The sequence below is a fragment of the Achroia grisella genome, unplaced genomic scaffold, assembly GCF_030625045.1.
Source record: "Achroia grisella isolate CSIRO2021 unplaced genomic scaffold, CSIRO_AGI_Agris_v1 utg146, whole genome shotgun sequence".
Classification (NCBI taxonomy): domain Eukaryota; kingdom Metazoa; phylum Arthropoda; class Insecta; order Lepidoptera; family Pyralidae; genus Achroia; species Achroia grisella.
In genome coordinates, this window is record NW_026712636.1 from 623,571 (window position 1) to 648,837 (window position 25,267).

The 25,267-nt window shown below is 31.0% G+C and overlaps 1 protein-coding gene across 4 annotated transcripts in view; it reads right to left on the minus strand.

Annotated features, from left to right (window-relative positions):
- Nucleotides 1–692: 692 nt before the first annotated feature.
- LOC131855571 (fasciclin-2-like) overlaps nucleotides 693–25,267 on the minus strand; it is a 141,119-nt gene continuing 116,544 nt past the window's right edge. The window contains exons 2-17 of one of the 4 annotated variants that reach the window (XM_059206846.1): nucleotides 15,559–15,721; nucleotides 14,205–14,365; nucleotides 13,392–13,516; nucleotides 12,037–12,177; nucleotides 11,583–11,717; nucleotides 10,570–10,877; nucleotides 9,352–9,473; nucleotides 9,126–9,276; nucleotides 8,578–8,770; nucleotides 7,757–8,031; nucleotides 7,306–7,453; nucleotides 7,031–7,223; nucleotides 3,664–3,856; nucleotides 3,307–3,375; nucleotides 2,703–2,723; nucleotides 693–1,849 (exon numbers count right to left, since the gene is read on the minus strand). In XM_059206846.1, coding sequence (XP_059062829.1) covers nucleotides 1,720–1,849; nucleotides 2,703–2,723; nucleotides 3,307–3,375; nucleotides 3,664–3,856; nucleotides 7,031–7,223; nucleotides 7,306–7,453; nucleotides 7,757–8,031; nucleotides 8,578–8,770; nucleotides 9,126–9,276; nucleotides 9,352–9,473; nucleotides 10,570–10,877; nucleotides 11,583–11,717; nucleotides 12,037–12,177; nucleotides 13,392–13,516; nucleotides 14,205–14,365; nucleotides 15,559–15,721 — 2,528 coding nt within the window. In that variant the 3' untranslated portion in view covers nucleotides 693–1,719. The remainder of the gene's footprint in view (nucleotides 1,850–2,702; nucleotides 2,724–3,306; nucleotides 3,376–3,663; nucleotides 3,857–7,030; nucleotides 7,224–7,305; nucleotides 7,454–7,756; nucleotides 8,032–8,577; nucleotides 8,771–9,125; nucleotides 9,277–9,351; nucleotides 9,474–10,569; nucleotides 10,878–11,582; nucleotides 11,718–12,036; nucleotides 12,178–13,391; nucleotides 13,517–14,204; nucleotides 14,366–15,558; nucleotides 15,722–25,267) is intronic. The other 3 variants (XM_059206848.1, XM_059206847.1, XM_059206849.1) reach the window with 3 other exon arrangements.

The following is a 25,267-nucleotide window of genomic DNA, read 5'->3' on the forward strand; positions in this document are numbered from 1 at the left end:
TTATTCTCCTGTTTAAAACAACTAAATTACGAAAGGTAACTTTACAGTTTTAGTGTAAACTATAAAAAAATGTATTAGATAATAAAATTCGGAGTAAATTTCTATTAAAATTATGAATATTGGTGGAAAATATGCACATTTTTCAACATAAATATTGATTATTATTGTTTATTTACAGGATACCAATATATAATGGGAATGAGCGTTGTTTTTAGTATTAAAAAATATAAACCATTTATAATTGTATTATATATTGGTCCTATAGATAATTTTGATATATAAAATGGATATAATATATATTAATTGCATCAAATTTCGCAATTATGCGCAAAAGCGATTTCTTAAAAATATAATTTTTATCCGATTACGTCAGGTATACGATTACCAACATTTTGTTTATAAAATTAAACATTCAACTATTTTATTAACTTACTTTTAATAAGCAGTATAATTGCGTCTTAAGTATAAATGCTAGTATTGACTTATACATGTGATGTTGCTAGTAATATAACTTAATATTGAGAAGACTATTTAAATAACAATAAAATAAGCAACAGTGTTTTAAAAGATAACCCCCCTAGCCATTGAAAGTGAATATACTATTTATTATGTTACTCAATTTTATTAGGTACAACACTAGTAATGCCCTTTATATTTTAGTAAGTTAACAAACATCAAAAATATTATTAATTAAATTTAAACAGAGTTAAGTTATCCTGACGTGCATAAACACAATTTAAATCTAACAACAATTATATATATTACTGGCAACATCTCTTGACGTAGGAAAAATTAAAAAGTATATTCATTTATAGTTCAACATACGCAAATAGTCCTAGATATCTCACATAGTCGGACAATAAAATTCGGCGAGATAATGTAGATATTTAAGTATATCAATTACAATTAAATGTTGTCCTTTTATGTGAGAGCATTTTATATTTATAAAACAAATGAGGAAATATTTACAAGTCCCTAATTACTTATATACATGTCTTAGATGCTAGTTGCAAATTCGTAATCGTTCTTAGAAAATAAATCTCAATAATAAAAAGAATGAAATGGTCCTGCATTTTAATCGAGACAAGAATGTTTCATCTTAAATAACACATGTACCGATATTTGTTTACCAAAGTTGAATAATTTTAAATTGTCACTGGTTGTATATAACTTAAATTATTAATTTATATAACTAAATAAAAAAAACAATATAGAGTAGTAGAGTCTCTGTATAAACGGTCATGGTCACAGTTTATGAGATTATCGCAACAGGTAATAAATTACATTAATATTGTGACATAATCATAGCATATAAATCGTAACTATATACACTAACCTATGTTATACCCTCATTTACTACTATATTAGAAGGCACATTCTGTACCTTTTGAAGCAACGGTGACAATCTTAACAATCTTAAAAAGAATTGAATTGATTTTTCAAAAGCCTTTGATATAGAATTAATATCTATTACCAAACTGATATCAATTATACCTAATTAATAACGATAGACAGTAAAGCTGAAAAGTACTTAAATGGTAAAGTAATAAATTCACTTTTGGCAGTTTCGAATACTGGTCGCGCCTTTCACAATACACAAGCTGTTATACTCGTTAAATATAAGTGACATCCAAAGAATATCGAATAAAATCGTCGTACGTAGACGTTTTAGGTCATCATTCTCTTCATTAAACCATACCACAATATTTAAGAATATTCTTAAACAGCAGAATTTTTACCAATAATTGTTCCTCCACTAGTTGCATAAACCCGTCGACCGTCAAATTCCACCGAAGAATTCCTCTTTATCCCATCGTCTCCGGTATCTCTTAATGGTTCCTTCTCGTCTCTGTGTAAATAAGATATAATTATTTAGTAAGTATATATATATAATATTCAATTGTATAGTAAGCATGATATTTATATACAGCATAAATTCCAACTCAACCAAATATAAAATTTCTACTTTGTGATTTTATGTACATTTATATATTTACAATTAATGTTATATTAGTAGATCTATATTATGTTTGCATTTATAACACAAGAAATAATAATACCGATCCTGTATACGTTGATATTATTTTAAGATGAAACAATACTCTAAACTTAATGAAGATAGCTATTCTACTTAAAATTAAATATATTACGTACTCGGTACTTGGTACATATATGCTTGGCATTTTGGTATTTGGTTATAATTGACTAAAGCCAAAGGCTAATATGGAAACTATCAATTGGAAAATTACGTCTCTCTACGTAAAATTAACTTACTTGTTGTTGGGTTACTTATATGATTCTTATAAAAGTATTGTGTGTAATATTTAGCAGAGTTTTGTCATTTTATTCCATATCTATTCTAACACTTATTAACTATAGCAAATAACGTCTGCATTTGTATGTACAGGTACATAATTATAATTATGCGATTTGTTTAGCAAAGGAATAATTGATTTATCTACTAATATTGTATTGCATCACAATATAATATGTAATTTCTTTTAAAAGTGTTTAATTTTTTTATATAGATATATTCCTATTGATAATATATTTACAATCATGATCAAGCAACTTAAAAAAATATAGTTTAAAGCCAAAAACAACACACTTTTAATTTCAAATGAAACCAGAATAAATCAAAACAAGCACATGTTATTTTGAAATCAACAGTACGCTATATGATGATTATTGAAATATCTTACACTGGCGTGGTTGGTACATAGCTACATGTGACCCGAGCAGCGTGAAAGACAATCCGATTGTTAGTGATTATTGTGCAGAGGAACATTGTTTTAAATTAATGATACGCTAGAAAATAAAACTGCATAAAAGGAGAAACAAATAGAAATTAATAACACATATGTATTCAATGACAACTGCCGTAAGAGATGTTCCGGAGAAATAGAACTCGCTCAAATTCCAATAGAAAAAAAACAACAATACAGGCACCCGTGCATCAGATAGGTAACTTAGATTTTTGTTTCTTGGCACAATTTCTTCGATAAATTACACAATTACATAACATTTAAAAAAAGTAATTTAACTTATTAATTACAAAATAAAACCAAAGCACAATATCTAATCAATAAATAAATCAGCCATATGTACAAAAGGCAAAATGCTAAGCTTGCTATATCTGATGTTTATTATAATATATTTACACGACGGCCTTTCTCTCCCACATGTCCAAGGTAATCCAATATTACATTTTTATTGGTAACTCAAATGCCACGTGTCGAGGGCTCTACCATAGCATCCGCACAAACAAAGCATGCAGGCAACTCTCAAGTTTGTATGGTGCCTTACGTTGGAGTCGGCACGAGCTTCACGGGTGGCGGCAGGGGCGCGGGGGAAGGCGGCGCGCGCGGCTTCGTGCTGCAATAAGGGAGCGGGAAGCGCCAACCGTACAGACTAGCGGGCAGAAACATCTCTCATCGACACTAACACTTAAATATACGAGGACGTGGAACAGGAAAACTAAAAGGAATTGGACGAGACGACAGGATAAAAACATAAAAGTTAATTTCACAAATATTCGGTGTAAAGGACACTGGTTAAGATGTCGATGAAGTGCTGTCACAATGATTTTTTATTGACAGTGATTAATTCAACATTGAACAGTTACAGAAACCTTAAATTGATATTAATTAAAGATGATTTTACCTTCCCAGTTTGGCTTCGTCCTCTTTATGTTTCTTTGCGCGTTTACCGCATATGGTGGCGATAAATCCTTGTCGCCTGAAGCATAGTAGAAGGAGATCTACTATCAGCAAGCAAAGGAATACACCAGCCAATGCTACTCCAATAATGGCACCACTTGATAATAGTTGAGGTGGAGCAAATCCGGAACCCACACCTGTTGAAATATTTTCGCTATAGTTTTAAGTTAACTAATGTAGACAAAACAATTTTTGAAGAGCAGTAGATGCAACAATACTTAGTCCAAATTATACTCTAGTTTTATTTATATGAAAACATTTAAATATTACAAGATATGCTGCTATTTCTACTGCTCTTCATTTGGTTAGTTAACGTATCATGTCACAAAAGCTGAAAATGTTAGACATGTTTTAGATGATACATGACAGTGATTGTAACAAATCCACTTGCAGCGCTTGTGCACGGTAGTAATAGGTTAACGCGTAAAATGTAAAATTATTGATTTGCCTTTCGAAAGCGATTTTGATATTCATTACAATCAGGATGTGATGATAAAATAAGGAGTGCTTTCAGATCGGCCATACGTGCACCCAATCACCGATAGTATTATAATAGAAAATACTTAAAAAATACACATATTATGTGTCCTAAATAGAAAGCCCTCCGCTAAAATGAAATGGGGTTTGAATGGGAGTGATGTAATGACGTATGATAATATGATAGATGATGCGTAAGTCGTAACCTTAGAAGTAACAGTAATGATTTATATAAAAGAAAAGTTGTCAAGATGCAAACATTCCAAATCATCGATTGAACGCAAAATAAAAGTTCAAACCCCATAACAAAAGTTATGAATCTATCGAAAGCGATATAATAAATCTATAGATAAATATCAATTTACAACAAATATCTTTACAACAAACTACTATTCGGATGGAGTTCTAATAACCATCACCTGAGATGTTAACCCTATATATATTTATTGAAAACTAAATAGACTATTTGTGATTTGAAATGATTTCATGTCTCACTATATTTCTTAAATCAATGCATTTTGCGACGTGGATACATAAGATAGAGACAGTGTCATTTCAAATAACAACGTTATACTAATTCATATCGATAAAACTATATTATACTAAATTCAACTTCCAGAATTAACATTTAAAGAACATATAAAATTAGGTATACATCACGGTATAAGTATGTATAACGTTGACAGATCCATATCACTAAGTCATCCCATGCTAGGATAAAATAAATTAACAACTATGGAGTAGTATATTCTAAAATAAAATAAATGAATATTTTCATCTAGTATGACAAATATAAAATTTGGAAAAATCATGAATAGAATTACGTCTATACCTATTATAACATATGTTAATGCTGATCATGCTAAGTGGGAAATGTGAATTTTCCGTTGTTTCAAAGGGTGTACACAAAGTAACGGTAAGGTCATGCAATAGTGGGTAATTAACTCATTCCAGGGAAACTATGCAGCAAGATCATTAATGGATAGGTAGATTATTAATATAAAGTATATTTACCCAACTTCATTGAGGGCGACACAAACACACTTCAAACGATCAACATTAAAGGATTAATGGACTGGTCTCTTGATAAGCATCTTGACAGCTTTCTTTTTAGGTTATCTTATACAAGTGTAAATTTTGGTTAACCCATTAATTAAGGTTAGGAGTTATATTACTTTCAGATCAGTGTTGGAAATGGTAAAGGTAATGAAAATAAAGAATTAAACAACTTTAAAAATGAATGAATTTGTATTAAATTAATATATACAAGTATTTCATTCACTTCGCACGCAACGAGAAATACATGGATGCATGTTTTTAAAACATTTTTATTATTTTTCACATTGGTCAATTTTCGCTTCAGAAATAGATCACAATCTAAATACTTTATGCAGTATTCTTTGCTAATTGTTAGCTTTTAAAATCACTCATCTATAATATATGTACAGATCCATATCTTTTGCTTACAAGTACAAACATATTTTTAGCTGGACGCCATTCTCCTCGACACACTATCCTCTTATTTTAGTCTATCAAAAAGACAAAATATTCATCAAAAATTTTGACACATTTTTAGAACTCATACATATCACTATAAATATCATTATTTTGGTATATTTATTAAATTAACACTAATTTACGATTTCATATTTTGGCAGTGTTAATTTATTAGCCCATTAACTATCTACCTACACGTATTCCATTTATATTTATTCAGTAATAATTATCCTATCTTATTGATATTTTATAAATAAATTAGGTACTCACTAAAACCGTCCAACATCATCTCAATAAACGTTTAAAATTTCATAATTACTCTTTTAATAATGTCAATTTTTTAAAGTTTATACGTATTAGTCAATTCGTTAAATTTATCTCGTTTTAAACACAAATTTTAAAAAGTTTTATTACATACAGTCAACAAATAGTTTTATCACAACAGGTAGGCTTAAATAACAATAATCGTCTTAGACTTCTTTTGTTAAAACGATTTTATAGCCGGATTTATATTATGTGGAATAATATAATTATAGTAATGATATCCATTTTAAGGTGAGCCCATCCGAAATGGCTCGAACATCCATTTGGATTACCTAGAAAATATTTCATAATATGAATACGTATAATAATCGAAAGAAAAGGAATACTCATATAACTCAAAGAACATAATTCACAAAAAAACACCACTGGTAATAAATTAACACCAACAAAATATTTAAATGCAAAAGTTTAAATAAAAATTATCATATAAATCTAAATCATAATAATACTTGTCAAATGCAGAAATACTACTAAAACATTGTTTATATAAATAAAAAAAATACCAAATATAAGTGTTGTCTTCATACTTGTAAAAACATTAATTATTATTTTGTACCCTTTTACAATTACAGTTCTTATGCTAATACAATAAAGGGGCAAGACTGAATAACATTAAATTAATATATAAAAAAGCCAAACAAAATATTGTTACAAAACAAAATTGAACAAAAACATAATAGTTGTTGACAGCAAATGTCTTATACTATAAAATAAAATTGTACTTACACAAAGAAGCAAAGATGATAAAGAAATAATTACCAGTAAAACTTTAGAAGAGAAACTCCTTTGCTCTGATGAGCATAAATTTTAAGGCACTACGAGCAATACTATAGAATGCAATAAAACACAGTTGGGTATAGTTCACACAATGAAACGCAAAACGCACGGAATGACGAAACTTAATGCATAGGATATGGCAGATGCCGCAGAAGGAATTAATGGGTTTGGAGCAGTATAAACATCGTAGAAACCAGCTCGAATTGGCAGATGATTACTCTCTTGATTATACTCACCGAGTGCAGTCTGCAGATATAGTTCGACTGGTAATGAGTATCCGAGAATGTTGTGTGCTCTTAGTTGCATACGATAACGAGTGTCAGGATATAATCCCCTGACTTCATAACTAATAGCGTCGTATGACTTCAATTCTTCTACTACACATTGAGATTCCGATACCACTTTCCATTCTCCACTTACTTTCACCACCTGGTCAAAATTATCAATACGAATTAAATTATGATAATAAATACAATATTTTAAAATTTCAACAATTGTAAAGAGGACTTACAGGACAATAGTTGATTTCGTACATGTCAATAGGTTCACCATTATGAGCTGGAACTTTCCATTTTAACTCATATTTGTCTGCGTACTTTCCATAAATAAGCGATTCGGAGTTGATGTTTTCCCTCCATTTTGGTTGTTGAGGAGGAGAACTTGAAATCAATAATTATATAAATTACCTAAATATACTAAAAATAATGTTAAAACCAATGAGTTCGTAAGCGGTAACTGAATAGTAAAGCATCGATGCAGCCTTATTAATAAATATAAAGGCGAAAATTAATATTATCAAGTTGTATTCCATTGAAGACTGTTAGAAAATAATAATAATCCTGAATCTAATATTACTACAGCAGCAAATTTTGAATACAATTGAAAGTCAATAGCGAATAAAGTAGATAGATATACCGCATTCTATGGTATCGATGAAAAAATAAATAAATGAAAGAAATTACGTTTTAGGCGTTATAACCGTTAATGGTGCAGACCAAACTCCGGCGCCGACTTGATTCACTGCAGCGAATCTAAAGTCGTAAGTGAACATTGGCCTCAAATTCTCGATAATGTATGGCGAGTTGACAGACCAGGTTCGATTACTTGCTAGATTCCAATCGAAATTGTTGTTTTCCTTGTATTGTGTTGTGAACGCTAGTATTGGAGGACCCATATCCTCGGCTGGCCCCACAATATTAAAGGACACAGATGTTGCTGTAATTGTTTCTTGTATGGCCTAGAAATTCAGAAATAGATGTTACCAAATGTTAAATGCAATTCTGTTGTGAAACATATGGGACAGAATAATGGTAAAGAAATGTGATAACTATTTTAACAATTAATTTCATATAAAACATGACAAATAATTTCACATGTGTAGGTCTAAAGTCAAAAGTGTATTTATTCATAGTTTATTTATAGCTTTTAATAGCAAATTAATAGCTTTTCATTATACGCATGTGATAGTATATACGGTCTTTACATAAAAAAAACATATTTTTAAATTAATTAGTGTCGTTTTTTTTTCATGCAAATCTCTGAAACGACTGTACCGATTTTGACGAGACGTTAACTCGCTAAAGCATTAGATAGCGCTAAAGATAGCTAATGTTATAGTAAAATAGGCTTTAATTTAGAAAAAAAAAAATTTAAATACAAAAAAAGTTTCATTCTACACGACTAAATCATGAGTAACAGCTAGTACTAAGTACATACAAATTGTTTATTCGGTATTTTTTATATTTTAATCTTTATATTTTGTAATAGATAAACATTAACTTACTTGGACAACTCGGCCCGGTGGGAATCCTTCTCTCAACTCTATTATGTGTTCAGCCTCACCAAGTATGTTTGTGGCTATGCATTTGTATACACCAAACATAGCTCTATCAACTGGGCTGATAGTAACGTAGCTAAGAGGTCCAGATCCGTAGATCTTTATATGTGGAGTTTCTACTAAATCCACATTCAGGTGCCTGTAGAAAGCCAAGAAATTTAATTTTCTTATATTTTATATGAGTCTATAACGCTTTACTTCTACTAAATACATATTACAGTTTTTTATGAAATTGGAATAGCAAACAAACTGACATAAAACTGATAAAGTGACATAAACTGATATCACGTTATCATGTGACAGCCATGAGACTACTACTTCGTTGCCATTCTAGAGGACTAAGATATTACGCCTTTAAACCTTTAATTTCATGCCTAATCGAACTCCATAACCGAAAGATAGCAAAGCAAGCTGCTTTGCTTGGGTGCAGGAATAGGTAACACTGAGGTCACGTAAACGATTTTTTTATAGTCTACTTCTTTTTAATAACTCACCTCCATTTAATAGTAGCATTTGGAATACTTTCTGCGATACAGCTTATGTTCACGGGTTGACCATTCCAACTCCAGATTGGCATATCAGGCATGTTTTGGAATGTCGGCTTAAATTGAACAGTCAAATGCCCATTCTTTCTTGCTTCTCCACCTAATAAAAGTAAAATGTTTGAAAAGAAGCTCTAATAGTCGATTGCTGTAAAATAAATCCATGAATTTGTCCTACCATCGTTTTCAGCTAAGCATTCGTACAGGCCATCGTCTGTTCTGTTAAGATTCGATATTGTGATAACACCACTAGATTCCATTTGATCGCCGGTTGGTCGAGAACTTGTTTCCACTGTGATTCTGTAAACATTCAAGGGTCAATGTAATTAAATTAATCAAAATATTAGAATATGAAAAGAACGTATATGCCGTAACTTTAAATGAAACTTGGAAATATCACAAAAATGTACAAAACTAGATACAATATCTATTAAGTAAAACCTACAACCTATATACCCTTTTCTTATCTTTCTTGCCCTATTACTATCCTATCCAAAGGGAGTCTGGAAGAGATACTTAGCTATAAGACCGCTCAGCAGTTTATGTAAACTTATGTTAAATATATTCTGTATCTGGTACAGGATAAGGAGTGTAATTAAATAAAGTAAAAAATATTATTAATTCTCCAATTAACAAACATTTATTGAGAATCTCAGTAATGAGTTACTAATGAGTTAATTGAGTTTTGTATTTGATATACACAAGAAATTAATGAAAAATTCATATAATATTTTAAAGCACTTTTTATACGTATTTCCACCGTATGATGATAATATAACAAGATACACGTTTACTGCTTAGCTTTTTCTACTCATAATTATTTACATTGATTTATGGTAGCTAACTCTATTTTTTGATATTTGAAAACATTATTTTTGATAAATAAAACTATCCTTGAAAATACTGACTGTATTTATATATTGTTAATACTATAATGAACTATATGAATTTCGATATAGTATATTACAGTATTAACAATAGAGTAATTGATAGTTAATAATTTACTTTTTCTACCTAACATTTTATTAAAAGGTTAAAATATTGTTGAGTTATACGGACTTCAAAATAATGAAAATTGTTATTACTTTCCAAACAAACCTTATTAAATATACGTACATACATATTCAATTTGCACAAAACAATTTTATTAACAATAATAATATCAAAGTTTCTGTAATGAATTTACTTAAATTAAAATAACACAAAGGTTATGAAAATACGCAAATTTCAGTTTATAGAAATAAAATAATTATTTGAAGAACAACATAGCCAACATTTTCCGACAATTATTTATTGTAAGTACTTACAGCGTTGTGCTAACAGCTACAGCTTATAAATGTTACTAATTTTCTACTATACTGTTTTATAGTGCTATGATATTACTATTTATATTTACCTTCCATTATCATACGCGCCATTTGTGAATGGGTCAGGATTACTTAATTTTCTGAAACTTATGCGAGGTGCCGGCCGTCCTGTCGCTTTGCATTCTAATCTACCCTCCATTTTCTCTGATACGGTTGCATTAAACAATTGGAATATTTTGGGGCGTACAAGCACTTCTACTTCAATCTCAGTTTCGTTCTGTCCAGCTGGATTACTCGCGCTACAGATGTATTTACCATAATCACTGGCTTCCACACGACTGAATGACAATAATCCAGTATTTTCGTTTACACTGAATCTAGATGTTGTAGCCAAATTCTAAAATACAAATGTAGAAAAAAACATGGTTTTACATTACTGGGTCAAAATCTTATATAACGTTTCTACAAAATTCTTCAATTTCTTATTAGTAAAAATTAAATCTGTTGATAGTATTATTTTAATGATTATAAAGATATAGTTCAGATTAAAATGCATAATGTAATTGGTACAGTAATTGATGAATGTTCTACTTTCTAAGACGCATTCCGACATGTTTAATAAAGCGTTACATTACTTCAATGCATCAGAAAACGTATAAGAACTAAACATTCATTAAATTCAACGACGCAGTCATCATTTCGAGACGACATGTTTGACTAAGAAATGGGGGTCAAAAAATTATATTTGCACAAGAATACTCTGTTACTAGTAAGTTACTAGTTTTTGTAGAATATCCTATTAATATTATAAATGCGAAAGTTTGTAAGTATGGATGGATGTTTGTTACTCTTTAAAGCAAACACTAATGAACGGATTTTAATGAAACTCAGAATAACACATAGGCTATAAATTTCATGCGAGTGACACTGGGGGCACAAATTGTTTAATATAAATAAAGATTAAAAATGAGTTTACGACTAAATTCAGAAACTGAATCAGAAACATTTTTATTTTAGTGGAATATCTAATCACACATAACATTATGTTTTCTAATAATTACAAAGTTATAATAGTGGTTATAATAAAAATAAAACAACTTACTTCTCGTGTTGATGCTTTAATCCAACTATAAGTCGGTGGTGGTTTCCCCCGAGCCTTGCAGGTAATTTGAGCGGTTTCCCCTTCTTTAATCACAACTACCTGATCTCTGTCCTCCATTTCTGGCGCAGTATATACCTTTAATAATTTATTCCATCAAAAAACTATTAATCTATATATAGATATAATTTAAGTCACAATTACACTATATTTAAACTAATTTGCATTTCTTTTATACTTTTTTACTAAAGGTGTCGGATTTTTGTAAATTATGTTTTAAATAGTACTATAAGCTACTTAGATTGAAGCGGATCCATCAAGCTCATCTTTGGCTGAATTACCTTCAACTATATTACCATATCACTATCCAATTCAAAACACTATTCATCCCTTTACATCTCTGAACCGCAACAACAAAAGTTAGAGTGAACATTAAATAATAATTATGCAAATATACCTCTACATTGATTTCGCGTTCCGATAGTTCACCAGTGTGGATGACAACAGCTCGGCACATATAAGAACCGTCGTCGCTTTCCCGTACATTTTTAATTAGTAACCCATTGGCATGAATTACGTATCTGTCACCAGTCACAATCTAAAACGTAAAATAGTATTGGAAACGAATAATGAATTAGAAAATAACATGGCCTTGTGTTACTACACTGTTTCACAACTAAAATTGTGAGATTTATTCTGGCAGACATCTTTTTGTAAATTGATATTGTTGACTGAAGTCATGAAAACAGGAATAACGAACCAAGTTGATATAAAAAAACGCCTGTATACTGGACTCTACTGCGTCCGATACAAATATCAAATTGTTACGAGATAGCAGCTACGTAGCACTCATACGTCGCCATTCCAGAAATCTATAATAGTATATAATATAACTCAAAGGTGACTGACATAGTGATCTATCAACGCATAGCCCAAATCACTGGACGGATCGGGCTGAAATTTGACATGTAGCTAGATGTTATAACGTAAGCATGCGCTAAGAAAGGATTTTGATTAAGATTCTACCCCCAAGGGGATAAAATAGGGGATGAAAGTTTGTATAAAACTATATCAATTTGAAACCGATCGGGCTGAGACTTTACATGTATAAAGCTACTATGACGTAGGTATTCCCTGAGAAAGGATTTTGATAAATTCCACCCCTAAGGGGATAAATTAACGCGAGCGAAGCTGCGGGCAAAAGCTAGTCTAGTATATAAAGTCTGTATGTCCTGTAATTCCACTACTGTATCTTAATTTGAAATATAGTTGAAATAAGTAGACTATGGTTGGTATCCAAGCAGATGAGTTTTTACAAAGTTTACTTCGGTCAAAGTATATTATTATTGCTATAATTGTAGGTCTGTATGTATTATGCTTACAAAGGCAGTCTAAACTAACAACTTTTCTTTGATTCACCTTTTCAGGTAAATCTGTCAATGCTTAGGAACCTACAAAACAATAATAAATACCTACCTGAATTTATAATATATCTATACATATAAATAAAATTGGAGTATCTGTTTGTAATATTGAAATAACTGTTTTTTACTACATGCATATGAATAAAAATACGGTAAATCCACCAAAATAACATTTTGCACAATTTTTGTTTGTCTGTCTATTTGTTCCGGCTAATCTCTGAAACGGTTGGACTGATTTTAACGGGCCTATTCTTGGCAGATAGCTAATGTAATAAGGAGTAACTTAGGCTATTCTTATTTTAGAAAAAATATTTTATTTTAGATAAAAAAATACTTCTTCGCCGACGAAGTCGCGAGTACAGCTAGTCATTAATAATATATTACTTACGGGTACTCCTTCTTTGAACCAATCTATAGTAGGTGCAGGGTCAGCGGTTACTTCACACATAACTTTAAAATCCTGTCCTTTTGTTGCATATTGATTTTCATTGGCATTTGTGAATGTGATAGCAACTAAAATAACAATAGAAATATATTTATAACGAAACACGATAAATAAAAAATGAAACAGCGAAACAAACATTCATAGTATGTAATATTTATCTGGAATACTATATATATTATAAATAATGTAACTGATCGCCGTTTGTTAATGGACAATATATGACCAAAAATATAATTCTGGTACTTTATTACGTTAAAGCAACGAAAAAATATTTCAGTTTTTGTTTGTCAATCAAGAAACGGCGTAACCGATTTTCACTAAAATATTGTAGTAAGCTTCAGCTAAATTTAGTGTGTTTATTCCAACCGTTTAGCAATCAAACAAGATATAACACGATGATTTCGGAGATCTAGCGGTTACACCGCGGCACACCGCCTTATATCTGATAGTCATGGATTCGATTCTTCGCACGACAAACATTTGTATTCATAAGTATGGTTGTTTGTATTACACTGAGTTTTGCAATGTTAAATATGTATAATAACTAAATTTTGCAACACAAGCTCTGCTTAGGTTAGGTACCCTACCTAATTACCTATTAGCACACAGTTATAAAGTTGCAGACCCAACTAGTTAAGATCAATGTTATAAATATTAACATAGACTCGGACGAAGCCCTGGAAAAGATAAAATGGCGTAGAAAATAGAGGAAAGCCCATTGAACTAGCTAGTGTGGAACAGAGTTCTAAATATTACCAAAAGTATCCAAAATTACGCTAGCGCTTAGCGGTATGTTGGTGTACGTCGCCACACAGGTGTAATTTCCTGCCATCGCTGGAGTTATTGACGGTATGTACAGCAACTGTAACTGCTTTGTTGGCATCGCCTCCGTATATATTTCTGATCTGGTACCCGCTCTATGAGACAAACAAATAGAAAATTGCATTAGCATACTTTTTTATAAGCAGAAGGACAGTTAAAATTAAATGTTACAGTTTCAAATACGTTTACTTTCATCATTCCATGAATGTAAAATTTCACCCCAAACTAAAGCCAACAAATGCTTGAAAAATTGATTATTCAGAATTAGAAAGATGAAAGAAAATACACGAAGATGGCAATGATATATTTTACACTACCTACCTATTATATTAATATTTTTATAGGGTCATAATGAAATGGTGCACCCGCCTTCGCTAAAGGTATACGCTGACGGGGCACAATTGGACGACGATAGGAGAATAAGCTCCGATCAATTAGCCCATCGTGACAAATTCCGTGTTAACCTGATATGCTATATTATTAGCTATGGATTTACTAGTCCATGTTACTAACAATCCCATTGCCCCTTAATATATTATAGAGGTAAAGTTTAAAGTTTGGATGTTCCGGATAATCTATGGTATTATAGATCGGACAAATAGGAAGGCTATATATTCTATATAACATCACGCTACGAACAATAAGAGCGGATGTCCAATGAAAAATGTTGCAAAAAATGAGGAATATGTGACACTGACCATTTCACGCGGATCATCATGTAATAAATATTAAGTTTCTTTTCATTCAATAAAAGAGTTTTTATCCAATACAAGTATTAAAAGATTTTCAATTCAAGCAATATTGGATCTAGTTTCAAATCAGCCAGAAGATTCAATATTTCAGTATTGAATCGTGTAATACTGAGCAAAGTTCGTTGTATCAGAATTAACATCATAACAGTATATTAATTTGATTGAACTTGTTATCTCCCGCGGGTATGAGGAGTTAAGAATGCTAATTTAAAAAATATATAACTTTCTTTTCCTTATTGTATAAAAGATTATTAGTAATTATTAAAATGGGGGTGTGTTAGTAATGGAGACTAGTGGCCTCATTGCTAGCAATGCTCCATGCGGTCCTTCCTAGTGGATTGACCAAGAAGGGGTTATTGACCTGATTTTATACTCACGCTATCCTCCACTAGTGCCCCGCCAGGGTATACCGTTCGCGTAAAAATTATGTTTTCAATATAATTACACCCGTCTGGTGTAATTATATTGAAAACATAATTTTTAATTTATATTCATATTCTTAAAAATATAAAAATGTCATATAAAACTATACTTACGAAGCTTCATTTATAACCAATCCTTTCGGGTCCTTCCACTGAGGTTGTGTGATTAGTGAGGGGTCCTGTGCATCCGCTTGGCATGTCAGAACAACTGACTTTCCAATTGCTACAGTCTGCACCTTTTGCGTTGGGAATATTTTTAGCGTCTGGCTCGCACATCCTGTAAAACAACATACGTATTTTAATTGATATAGTCTATTGCTTAGTGTAGAAATATTGTAGAATAAGAAAAATCGCCTAATTAATATATGTATTTATTTTAAAACGCAGTTTATATTTACTCAATGTGTAAAGAAATAGACGACGCTGTGACAAGAATACCTATGTAATTGAAACAAAATAATAGCGCAGAGCGACGTTCGACGTTCCATATTCATATATGTATAATTTTCATAAATACCTAATGGCTATCGCAAACACCTATATTATTAAAATATCTTACTTCCAATTGATTATCAATAATATATTATGTGTAGGTCTGTAACAAATACCGTATTATATATTGTATATTGGCATATAAACATACGTATAGACCTGTTAGAGCCGACATTATTAAGATAAATTAATGATATTATAACACATTTAAAAAACATTAAACATATAAATACAATAATAAGGAAACTAAGCATGACATAGCTTAGTCCTTTCACGTATTTTTGATTATCCTTTTCAGTAACGAACTAAAAGTTGTCTATGTCCGAAACGGTACAGATAATGTTAGTTATTTATTACATAGGACATTTATGTATATATGTAGTTTAGTTTATAAAATATTCTGTGGGAGAAACGGCCGTTCTGTAGATGGACCTGGTAACTCTTTAATTAACTTTACCGCAATTTATTCGTCGGCACGTGACGATGCTACTTATTAACGCAGTTATTCTTCCATGTTACTGCAATTCAGGGTTGCCAACCTTAAAATATTTAGGCTTTTTTATATGAATAGAGTTGTTGAATTGTAAGGCCGAAATATGACACATGGGCGACCACTAGTATGTGTCTATTACTTTAAATACATATAAAGACTAGGTATACTATTAAAAAAAAAAGAGTGATGAGCAAGCAGATGACCCATTTGGTGGTAAGTAATAATCGTTGCTTTAAATTGCACTGTAATGTGGTAATTATGATTTTATTTATTTACGAAGTATAATTTTATTTAGGTAGGAAGACCGCCACGGACATCATGTCATCAAGTAATTTCCCTAAAATATCTTACCAAAAGCTTACAAACAATCGTACTTACATGACGATCCTCATACTGTCGGCATCCCTACTGCAATTGTCGTTGTAGTACGCGAGAACCCTAATTGCATTTTGCGAACTAAATGTTCTGCCTATGTAGTTTAAGACTATTACAATACAGATTTTTTTTCACATTTGTTTTATTACTATTGTAATTTAAAATATGTATAATACGCTTCTTTATCCTGTAAAATCTATATAATTTCATAAAAATAAAAATAAAACTTTAAGCTTTAAAAGCCTTATGGCATTTTATTTATGTAAGCTATAACTATTTCGTTATCGATAGTTCCTGTACTATCACCGCCTTATTATCTGTGATCAACGCGACGGTTGACTGATAGAGAATGCCATCGGGCATTAAGTTCGCCATGTATACATTTTTGTGTGCAAAAGAATAAATAAATAATCGTCTATTTTCTTAATAATACACAAATATAGTTTAATTGTCACCGAAATATATCATGAGCATACTTCTCTAGATGTATGTATGAACATGTCTCGGTTTAGTGTACAACGGCGTCTTCGCCTCAAGTGTTGTTGTCTATTCACGAGAGCACGTCTCGTTATTATGGGATTTTCATCTTGTTTTTCGCATGTTTTTTCTTTTACTCCTAACATCGTAATCTCACCGAGTACGGTTATGTTACGTGTTATAATGAGTTTTATTTTGTTGTAAAATTTATGTTAGCGGCATGATGTTAGAATTATATAATGCATGTTTTCTTTGTACCTATAGCTGCATTTTGCGGTTTTGCTGGCAGGAAGATGTGTTTCTCGCATGTTTTGTATACGAGTAGGAACTTTTTTAATTTTATCAATTAAAAATTATTTTTATTTCGCTTTTGACATAAGAACTGATAAGAAACAGCACTTCTTTCAGATGAACTTGTACATGTTCACAAAAATACAGATTCATGTTGTTCAAATTAAATTAGGGGAAATGTAGTGACCAACAGTATATATCTACTATTACATTTTTGTCAAAAAATAACATTTAGGGCATAGCTATAAATTAAATATTTCATCTATATAATAATTAAATAACACGTGATTTCGAATAAAAAATATCCGGGGGTTCACATTCATCAAAAATAATAGTCGTGAATTCGTACTATATTATCACTTTTAAGTACAAAAGAATAAGAATAATAATACAATTAAAAATTGTAATTATGTGGCCAATAAAGCTAAATAATAAAAAATATATTACTTTTTCATTAATTTCTATGCAACTTTTTTTGGTATAAAACTAATAATTATTATTAGTAACCGAATTAATAATAAAACTACAAGTTGCTAAATCAAGTAATAATTTATAGGCGTTGCATTGTACAAGCAGTAGCTGTCTACACTTACTCTTTAGAAGAAAAAAGGCACTCTTTTTACCATATTTTAAGTATGCAGTCCACGTCGCTGCCTCCCTTCGTGGATCCGTAGAACATTACCTACTGCGTTCTTGCAGTCCATTTTGTTCAATCATTTTGACAAAAGAAAATACAAGTCTGCGCAGGTTTCCTTTTTTTTAAACTCAACTTCATACAAAGTAATACTTGACAATGTAGTGTTTTTTTTGTAGTCCTATATTACCTAGCAAGCAATGAGTAAATTTGTTTTGATTATTAGCTATTTTTGTTAGCCAAAAGGTACCAACTCATTCAACACAAATCTTAAATATAAAAAAAATGCAATAAATTTTAAAGTTCTAATTTTATTAAATACGAGTTAATGTTTTTATTGTTACTAAAGTATATAAAAACACCATAATAGTACCTACTTGTGCTGAAGAAGTGCTGCATTTCCCAATAATGATAGTAGATAATCCTTAGTGTCATAAATGCGACAGTCAGTTTGTTACTCCTTCATAATTACTTATAACAGCTTACTGAATCATCATACATTTTTATATACGTATATATATTTAGATTTGGAATAGAAAAGGTTCTATTCTTATTCACTGTCCGGTCAACCATTAATCGAACGAAACTACAGACACAAATTTATTAAGCGAATGCATTTCTGATGCTAGTTACTCAAAATATTTTTGAATCGTCTAAAAATCGATAATCCCATCTTTATTTGCATGGAACCATAGGCTTTAATAAATTATTACTGATATGCATTATTATGTCAGTTACTTATTCGTTAATTTTATCTTTGGCATACATATTTAATACATACAGATTATGATGAAACGAGGAAACTGACTTTGATATGTTACAGCTCAAGACAATATATACTTATCTAAATAGCATAAAAACATACAATGTCGGTAATATTGTATACCCTCAAGGGTATGTGAAAGAGGATTTATTTTGATTTACAACATAATGTTATGAATGACAAAAGTGTGTTCCCCAAGGGTTTCTGAACCGCAGAATTTTTATATAGTAAAAAATAGGTTTTATAACTTCTTTCGTCGATGCAAATTGGGTAGGGGAATTTGTATTGTATTCCCATTCGAAAATATCCACGGAATGTGACAAAAACTTGCTCAGTTCAATTTGAAAATAAATAAAAGTAAACAACATATTGCACAGGCGTTGAGAGGGATTAATAATTGTTGAGACGGTGTACGTTCTCGGTGAGTATCCGATAGCAACTGAAGGTAATGATATATTTATATAATACTAGCTGTTATTTCCGAATTTGTCTGCATTTTTCGAGATAAATAATAATATCACACTCAGCTATCTAGTCCCAAGTTATGTAGAGCTTGTGTTATGGGTACTACACAATACTACAACTGATACAAATACTATTATAATATTAATGTCGTTATTCCATGTACGAAGTAAATATATACATATAACAGATATCTATTACAAATACAAAAATTTTATTTAAAATAGTTCACTAGTTATAGAAACAGCTAAGGAGTCATTTTTAACTATATATACATAGATATTATAGATATTATCTCCTCCTTATTATCCCAAAATAAATAATACAATTACATACACTCAAGCTATTTCAGTAATATATTGTTATGTCTCTACATACACGATTTTATTAAAGTTTTTTCATATTTCCGTGAGTAATATTAGCTAAGAGACGTTACACACAGTTTCCAAACAAGAACGTTTATTCGATGACCGTAAAATATTATAGCCAGCAAAATTTTATACCACGAGAAGCAGGAAGTACTTTAGCATATTCAAGCCGCATAGTAATGCTCCATCACAGTTGATTTACGGAGACAATAACATGGCTGCAAAAGCGATTGTTAAAAAACATTAAAACTTTACATCTTGCTTGATAAGCCGTATAATATTTAAATAAAACGAAAACATAATGTAATTTAAATGATATAAAGCAAGAAAGGTATCCCTACAATTCTTTTAATCCCTTGAGACCCATTTCACAAAAGTATCCCACCTGCGAGATATTACGTAGACACTACCGCATCAAAAGCTTAACGTGAATTTTACAAAGTCTGTACCTTCGAGGCATCACCAAAATTTCATCAACTAGCTTGGGGAGAGAGGGGAGAACCGGCAAATGCGCCAACGAGGGGACAAGTGAAATAAGCGAGCGGAGGATTAAAGGGTTTACGCAAAATTTGTATGCCTCATAACGGTACCACATCCCCACGCGGTTTTGTATTACCAATTATGTTCATTTAATTCATAACAAGCTCTCTACATAGTCGTAGCGTATTCCAAAATTCATTAATAACAATACACAGTCGAGATCGTAATCAAGTTCTATTCTATATGTATTTCTCTGTTACTACTGTTAAAATTGAAAATACATACAATTTTAGTAGTTTTCTATATTTAGTAAAGTTAATTTTGTGAATTACACAAATGTATACATGTATATAAAAGGAATGTGAGTATGATCAAAACAATGTGCTTTATATATGCATATATTTATATCCGTTAATGCGATATCGAGTATTCATTCATATGTATTAATTTTTCATTTTCGTATATGTAAGATTTTAATGATTTTGTTTCTACATAAACATTGTACCAACTTATGTGTGTGTTTGAAGTCAATGATCTCATCCCATTAGGCAAAGATAAAGGAAAGAAATCTTATCAATTGAAAAAACCTTCGAGTTCGAAATGTTTCTCTTTACGAAGATTAAAATAAATCCTTGTTAAATTTTATGTTCGTGAAGCAGAAAAGATTGTGTTATTGGAATAATCCGAACCTATTCAATACCTTAACCTTTGACTTTTTGTAACAATACGCAAATAGGAAGGAGTACGGTGAAGTGAAACGAACCGAGACAGTTTCAGGTCTAGCGGAGACGTCCCTTACCCACGTCCCATTGGAAATCAGTCTCAAGACCACACGATTGGGGTTCAATTTAGTAACAAAAGATTACCTGCACATAGATATATACAAACTGTGCATAGGGTATTGTGATTAATCGCTTACGCATTATTCCCTAATTAAGCCCACCTTCCCCTCGGCAGGGATACGTCACGTTCCGGAGAAGCAACGCAAACTTGAAACAAATACAAAACGTTCTAATAGACCAGGAAATCCGAAAGTCTATAGAATTAACAGTTTGAACACGAATAGTGTGGGTGGGGATCAAAAAGGGTGGAAGCTCCCTTCCATTAATTCAAAATCTATTTGTCTTGTACGTTTTTGAGGATGAAATACGATTTATAGTTAAAAATTTGTTCTACAAACCGACTACAACCGTAAGAAAATTAGTAGGCCTATTAATTTTTATTGTATTACGTAAATACTAACAAATATTATAAAATGCGAAAGTTTCTCTGTCTTTCTATTTATTTAATACATTTCAAAAGTAAACAGCACAGCGTATTTTCTTAAAATTTGACAGAAGAGCTTTTGTATCACGAAAATGATCACCTTAATAATTTTATAAACGCGAACGCCGAAGTTTGTGAGTAATGTTTGTTACTCTTTCCTACTAAACGGATTTTGATGAAACTTTGCAGTAATATAGCTTATGTTTCAATAACACATAGGCCATATTTTCTACTGAAATTTATATATTTAAATTTAATTCTAGTGAAACTGCGGGTTGTTATATTTACTAACCAGTATGTTATATTTTCTCTAAAAAAAGAAACAGTAGTAGATTGATTTCGATCAAAAGAACAATAATTTTATTCTGAATCCACAGAGAATCAAGTAATTGTATACTCTGTTATTATGTCCGTCCAGACAGACAGGATCGCCCCATCAACATGTGACTCGGTTTCGCCTGAAAAGGCCATAATTGAAGGAAATGAGATAAATTACAGTTGTGGGTCGTTTGCGCCGTGAAAGGGGAACGAGGCCTGGGGCTGGCAGACCCGTAAACATTGAGTTATGTAGTAGAAAACTGATTTTACGTAAAGGAATATGAAATTTCATGTTATGTTAAGATATGCAAAAAAATTAAAGAAAAATTTATAAATATGAAATGTTAAGTAAATATTTGTATAGTGATATTTGTAATATCATTAGTATTGTGTCTTTATCAAAACAGTATTCTCCAAAGCCTGAACCCACAAATATCATACATAATATTTTTATTAGATAAAGTCAGTATTATCATATAAATTTTATTACTATTCTTCTAATAATGTACTAAAAAAAATATGTAAGCAATCTTCTATTTAAACACAATATTATCATTCACAGCCATTTCTGTGACAGAAAACATCGTAATTCAACTTCTAAATGTTTTAGATTTACGAACGACGAAGTCATTGTTAGATGACTCAAAATTTGTTACAATACCACATAATAAACCAGAAAAACATCAATTTATCATCTTCCTTTTTTAAGTCGTTAAAACATTTTAAAAATGTAAGTACACAATACTTGTCCAATACCGACAATATTCGTAATTTTAAAGTTCCAATTTGCATATTTTGAGACTAGACTTAATACAATGTATACGTATGTATAGATAGAAGATACGCTGATACAGGTGTTAGTATTCAACGGCTGCCATTAACGAAGCTATTACCAAAGAAAACCATAACAACCGTTACAATAAATTCTCACCGTTAAAGCCTTGCTAAATTCGACTACGGGATAGGATTCCCCTTGAGCCCGGCGTCATTATCAGTTTAGTCCGAGGGCCCTTCTAAAAAAACATAAAAAGCTATGTCTAAAATTTAGCTGAGTGCCCGCCCCTACGTAACGAAGTGTAGCCCACTTAAAACAATAGCTACAAGGGTCGGATAGCACCTTTACTGTTCCTTCTATACTTAAAACAAGAGACCACTCAATATGTGCTGAAGTCGAAGAATTTTTATGGGGGAGATCTTAGAGTATATTTTATTGCGTATGTATTTATGGCTTCCCATGGGTACAATACAATTCAGTTGGAATTCAAAAGAATGTAAATTGAATAAATTTAAAAGGGTGTAACGTTTCTGTAATACTAAATTTAAATTTTTAAGCGTAAAATTTTATATAAATGACTTTGATAAGTATTTAAGTTCTAAACGTATGTTTCTGCTATGTTAATAGCCATAAATTCATTATAATACGTGATTCTGATCTATGCATAATCTGCAGGGTTAACTTTGATAAAATAAAATAGAGATCAAATCTTAATGACTATCAAATATAACAATATTCACAATAAAATGGTATGGACTATCTGTTAGTCTAGAGGTCGAAAATCTGAATTCTTTGGATACATTCACGATTCCTTTGGATTGATGAACTCACAACTGAATAATTTGAAAAACAATAGAAAATTAAAAACCTACACAAATAATAGTGGACGATAATTTTAATTAGATTTGTTTTTCCACTAATAAATATTTTGTACTCTCCCCAAAGATAAGAATGGCTGCAAATTGATCTGATTTCACCCCAGCCTGCCGGCGGACCATTAATTACTGGTTGATACCTACCGGGTGCCCCTTCAAAGCCTGCTTCTCGCTTTATATCCCACAAACAAACCATCATTTCACCCCGAGTTTGTTTATTGCCTCGTCTTGATGTTCTCTCGTAGTTAATTGACTTTGTATAAAGTTATAAATACTTTCGTTGTAAATTGGAAAATGTCAATTGCTTAGAAATTAGGCAAGTTCCGTTCTGTAAGACCTTTATGGTTTTTATTACCTGTATTGTGACATGATAATAAAAGATAAATAAGAATATAATAATAATAATATAAATATACCTCTTATAATGATAAATAAATATTTTAATATGTATAGTAATAAATAAAGAGAAAGCTAGAGCGGATTCCGGAACCATTGCACCGATTTGATAAAATCTTTCCCTGTTTGAAAGTTACATTACAGAGTAACGTAGTATATACAATACTCACAAAATTATGAGCGCCCGAAAGAAACCGAGGCAGTTCATTTGTGTAATGATAAAATAAATAACTAACATATAAATCTAATCTCACATTGCGTTATTCTTAAAAAAACTAAGTCGATTTTATATAATATATAGTCATAGGAAATAGCCAGACTAACACAAAATTCTGAGTACAAATAATTTTAATTTGCGACGATCTAACCGGCGAACATCGGAAAGGAATACGGTGTACTAAACCGCTAGACCACTGATATCGTCAATATAAAAACAAAACAATAAAGTCACTAGTCATCACGTCATTAGGTCAGTACACCCGTGAAGCAGTTAGAGCCCAGTTTAATAAATTGTCACCTACGCGCTTGTTATACTCAATTCGCCAATACAATCTGTTGCCTAACGACTGCACCATTATAAGACTGTGTGTAGATATATATATTCATGATAATAATATACGAAGTACATATATCTACTATATTCTGCGTCCGCGTGAATTTGATTGGAGAAGTGTCATGAAGATATATGTTATACTATATATGTATATATATAATATATTATCTCGTATGTTTATGTTATATTCATAGTATACACTATGAATATAACATAAACATACGAGTATGTATCGAAATAGGTATTTATATAGTAGAATAGCTAATAAGAATTAATTACAAATATTTTTTTTTAAATACACGTATTGAACGTAGATTTTGTTTTGTTTATTTTTATAATATCACTAGCTACTCGTCCCGGCTTCGCACGAGTGTACATGTATTATATATATAAACCTTCCCCTAGAATCACTCTATCTATTTAAAAAACCGCTTTAATATCCATTGCGTAGTTTTAAAGATTTTAGCATACATAGCGTCAGACAGCGACAGCGATTTTATTTCATACTATATAATGATATACACAGGGTCGTATCACTAGGAACATAAGTCTGTGTGAATCTGTGTACCAATTTTTTTAGCAAGGCAAATTTGCAGGCTATTGTTTTCATAAATTTATTTTGCAAGTTTTACCTGCATATAAGCCCGCAATGAAACATTTTTAGCGTGAAAAAAATGCATATTTTTAGAAGTAATACAGGTTATTACACAAATCAATTTTGGCTCACAAGGACGACGCTAAATATTATAAAACATGGTGTTACTCTAGTACATCTAGTATATGTTCTAGTACATCTCATCTCGTC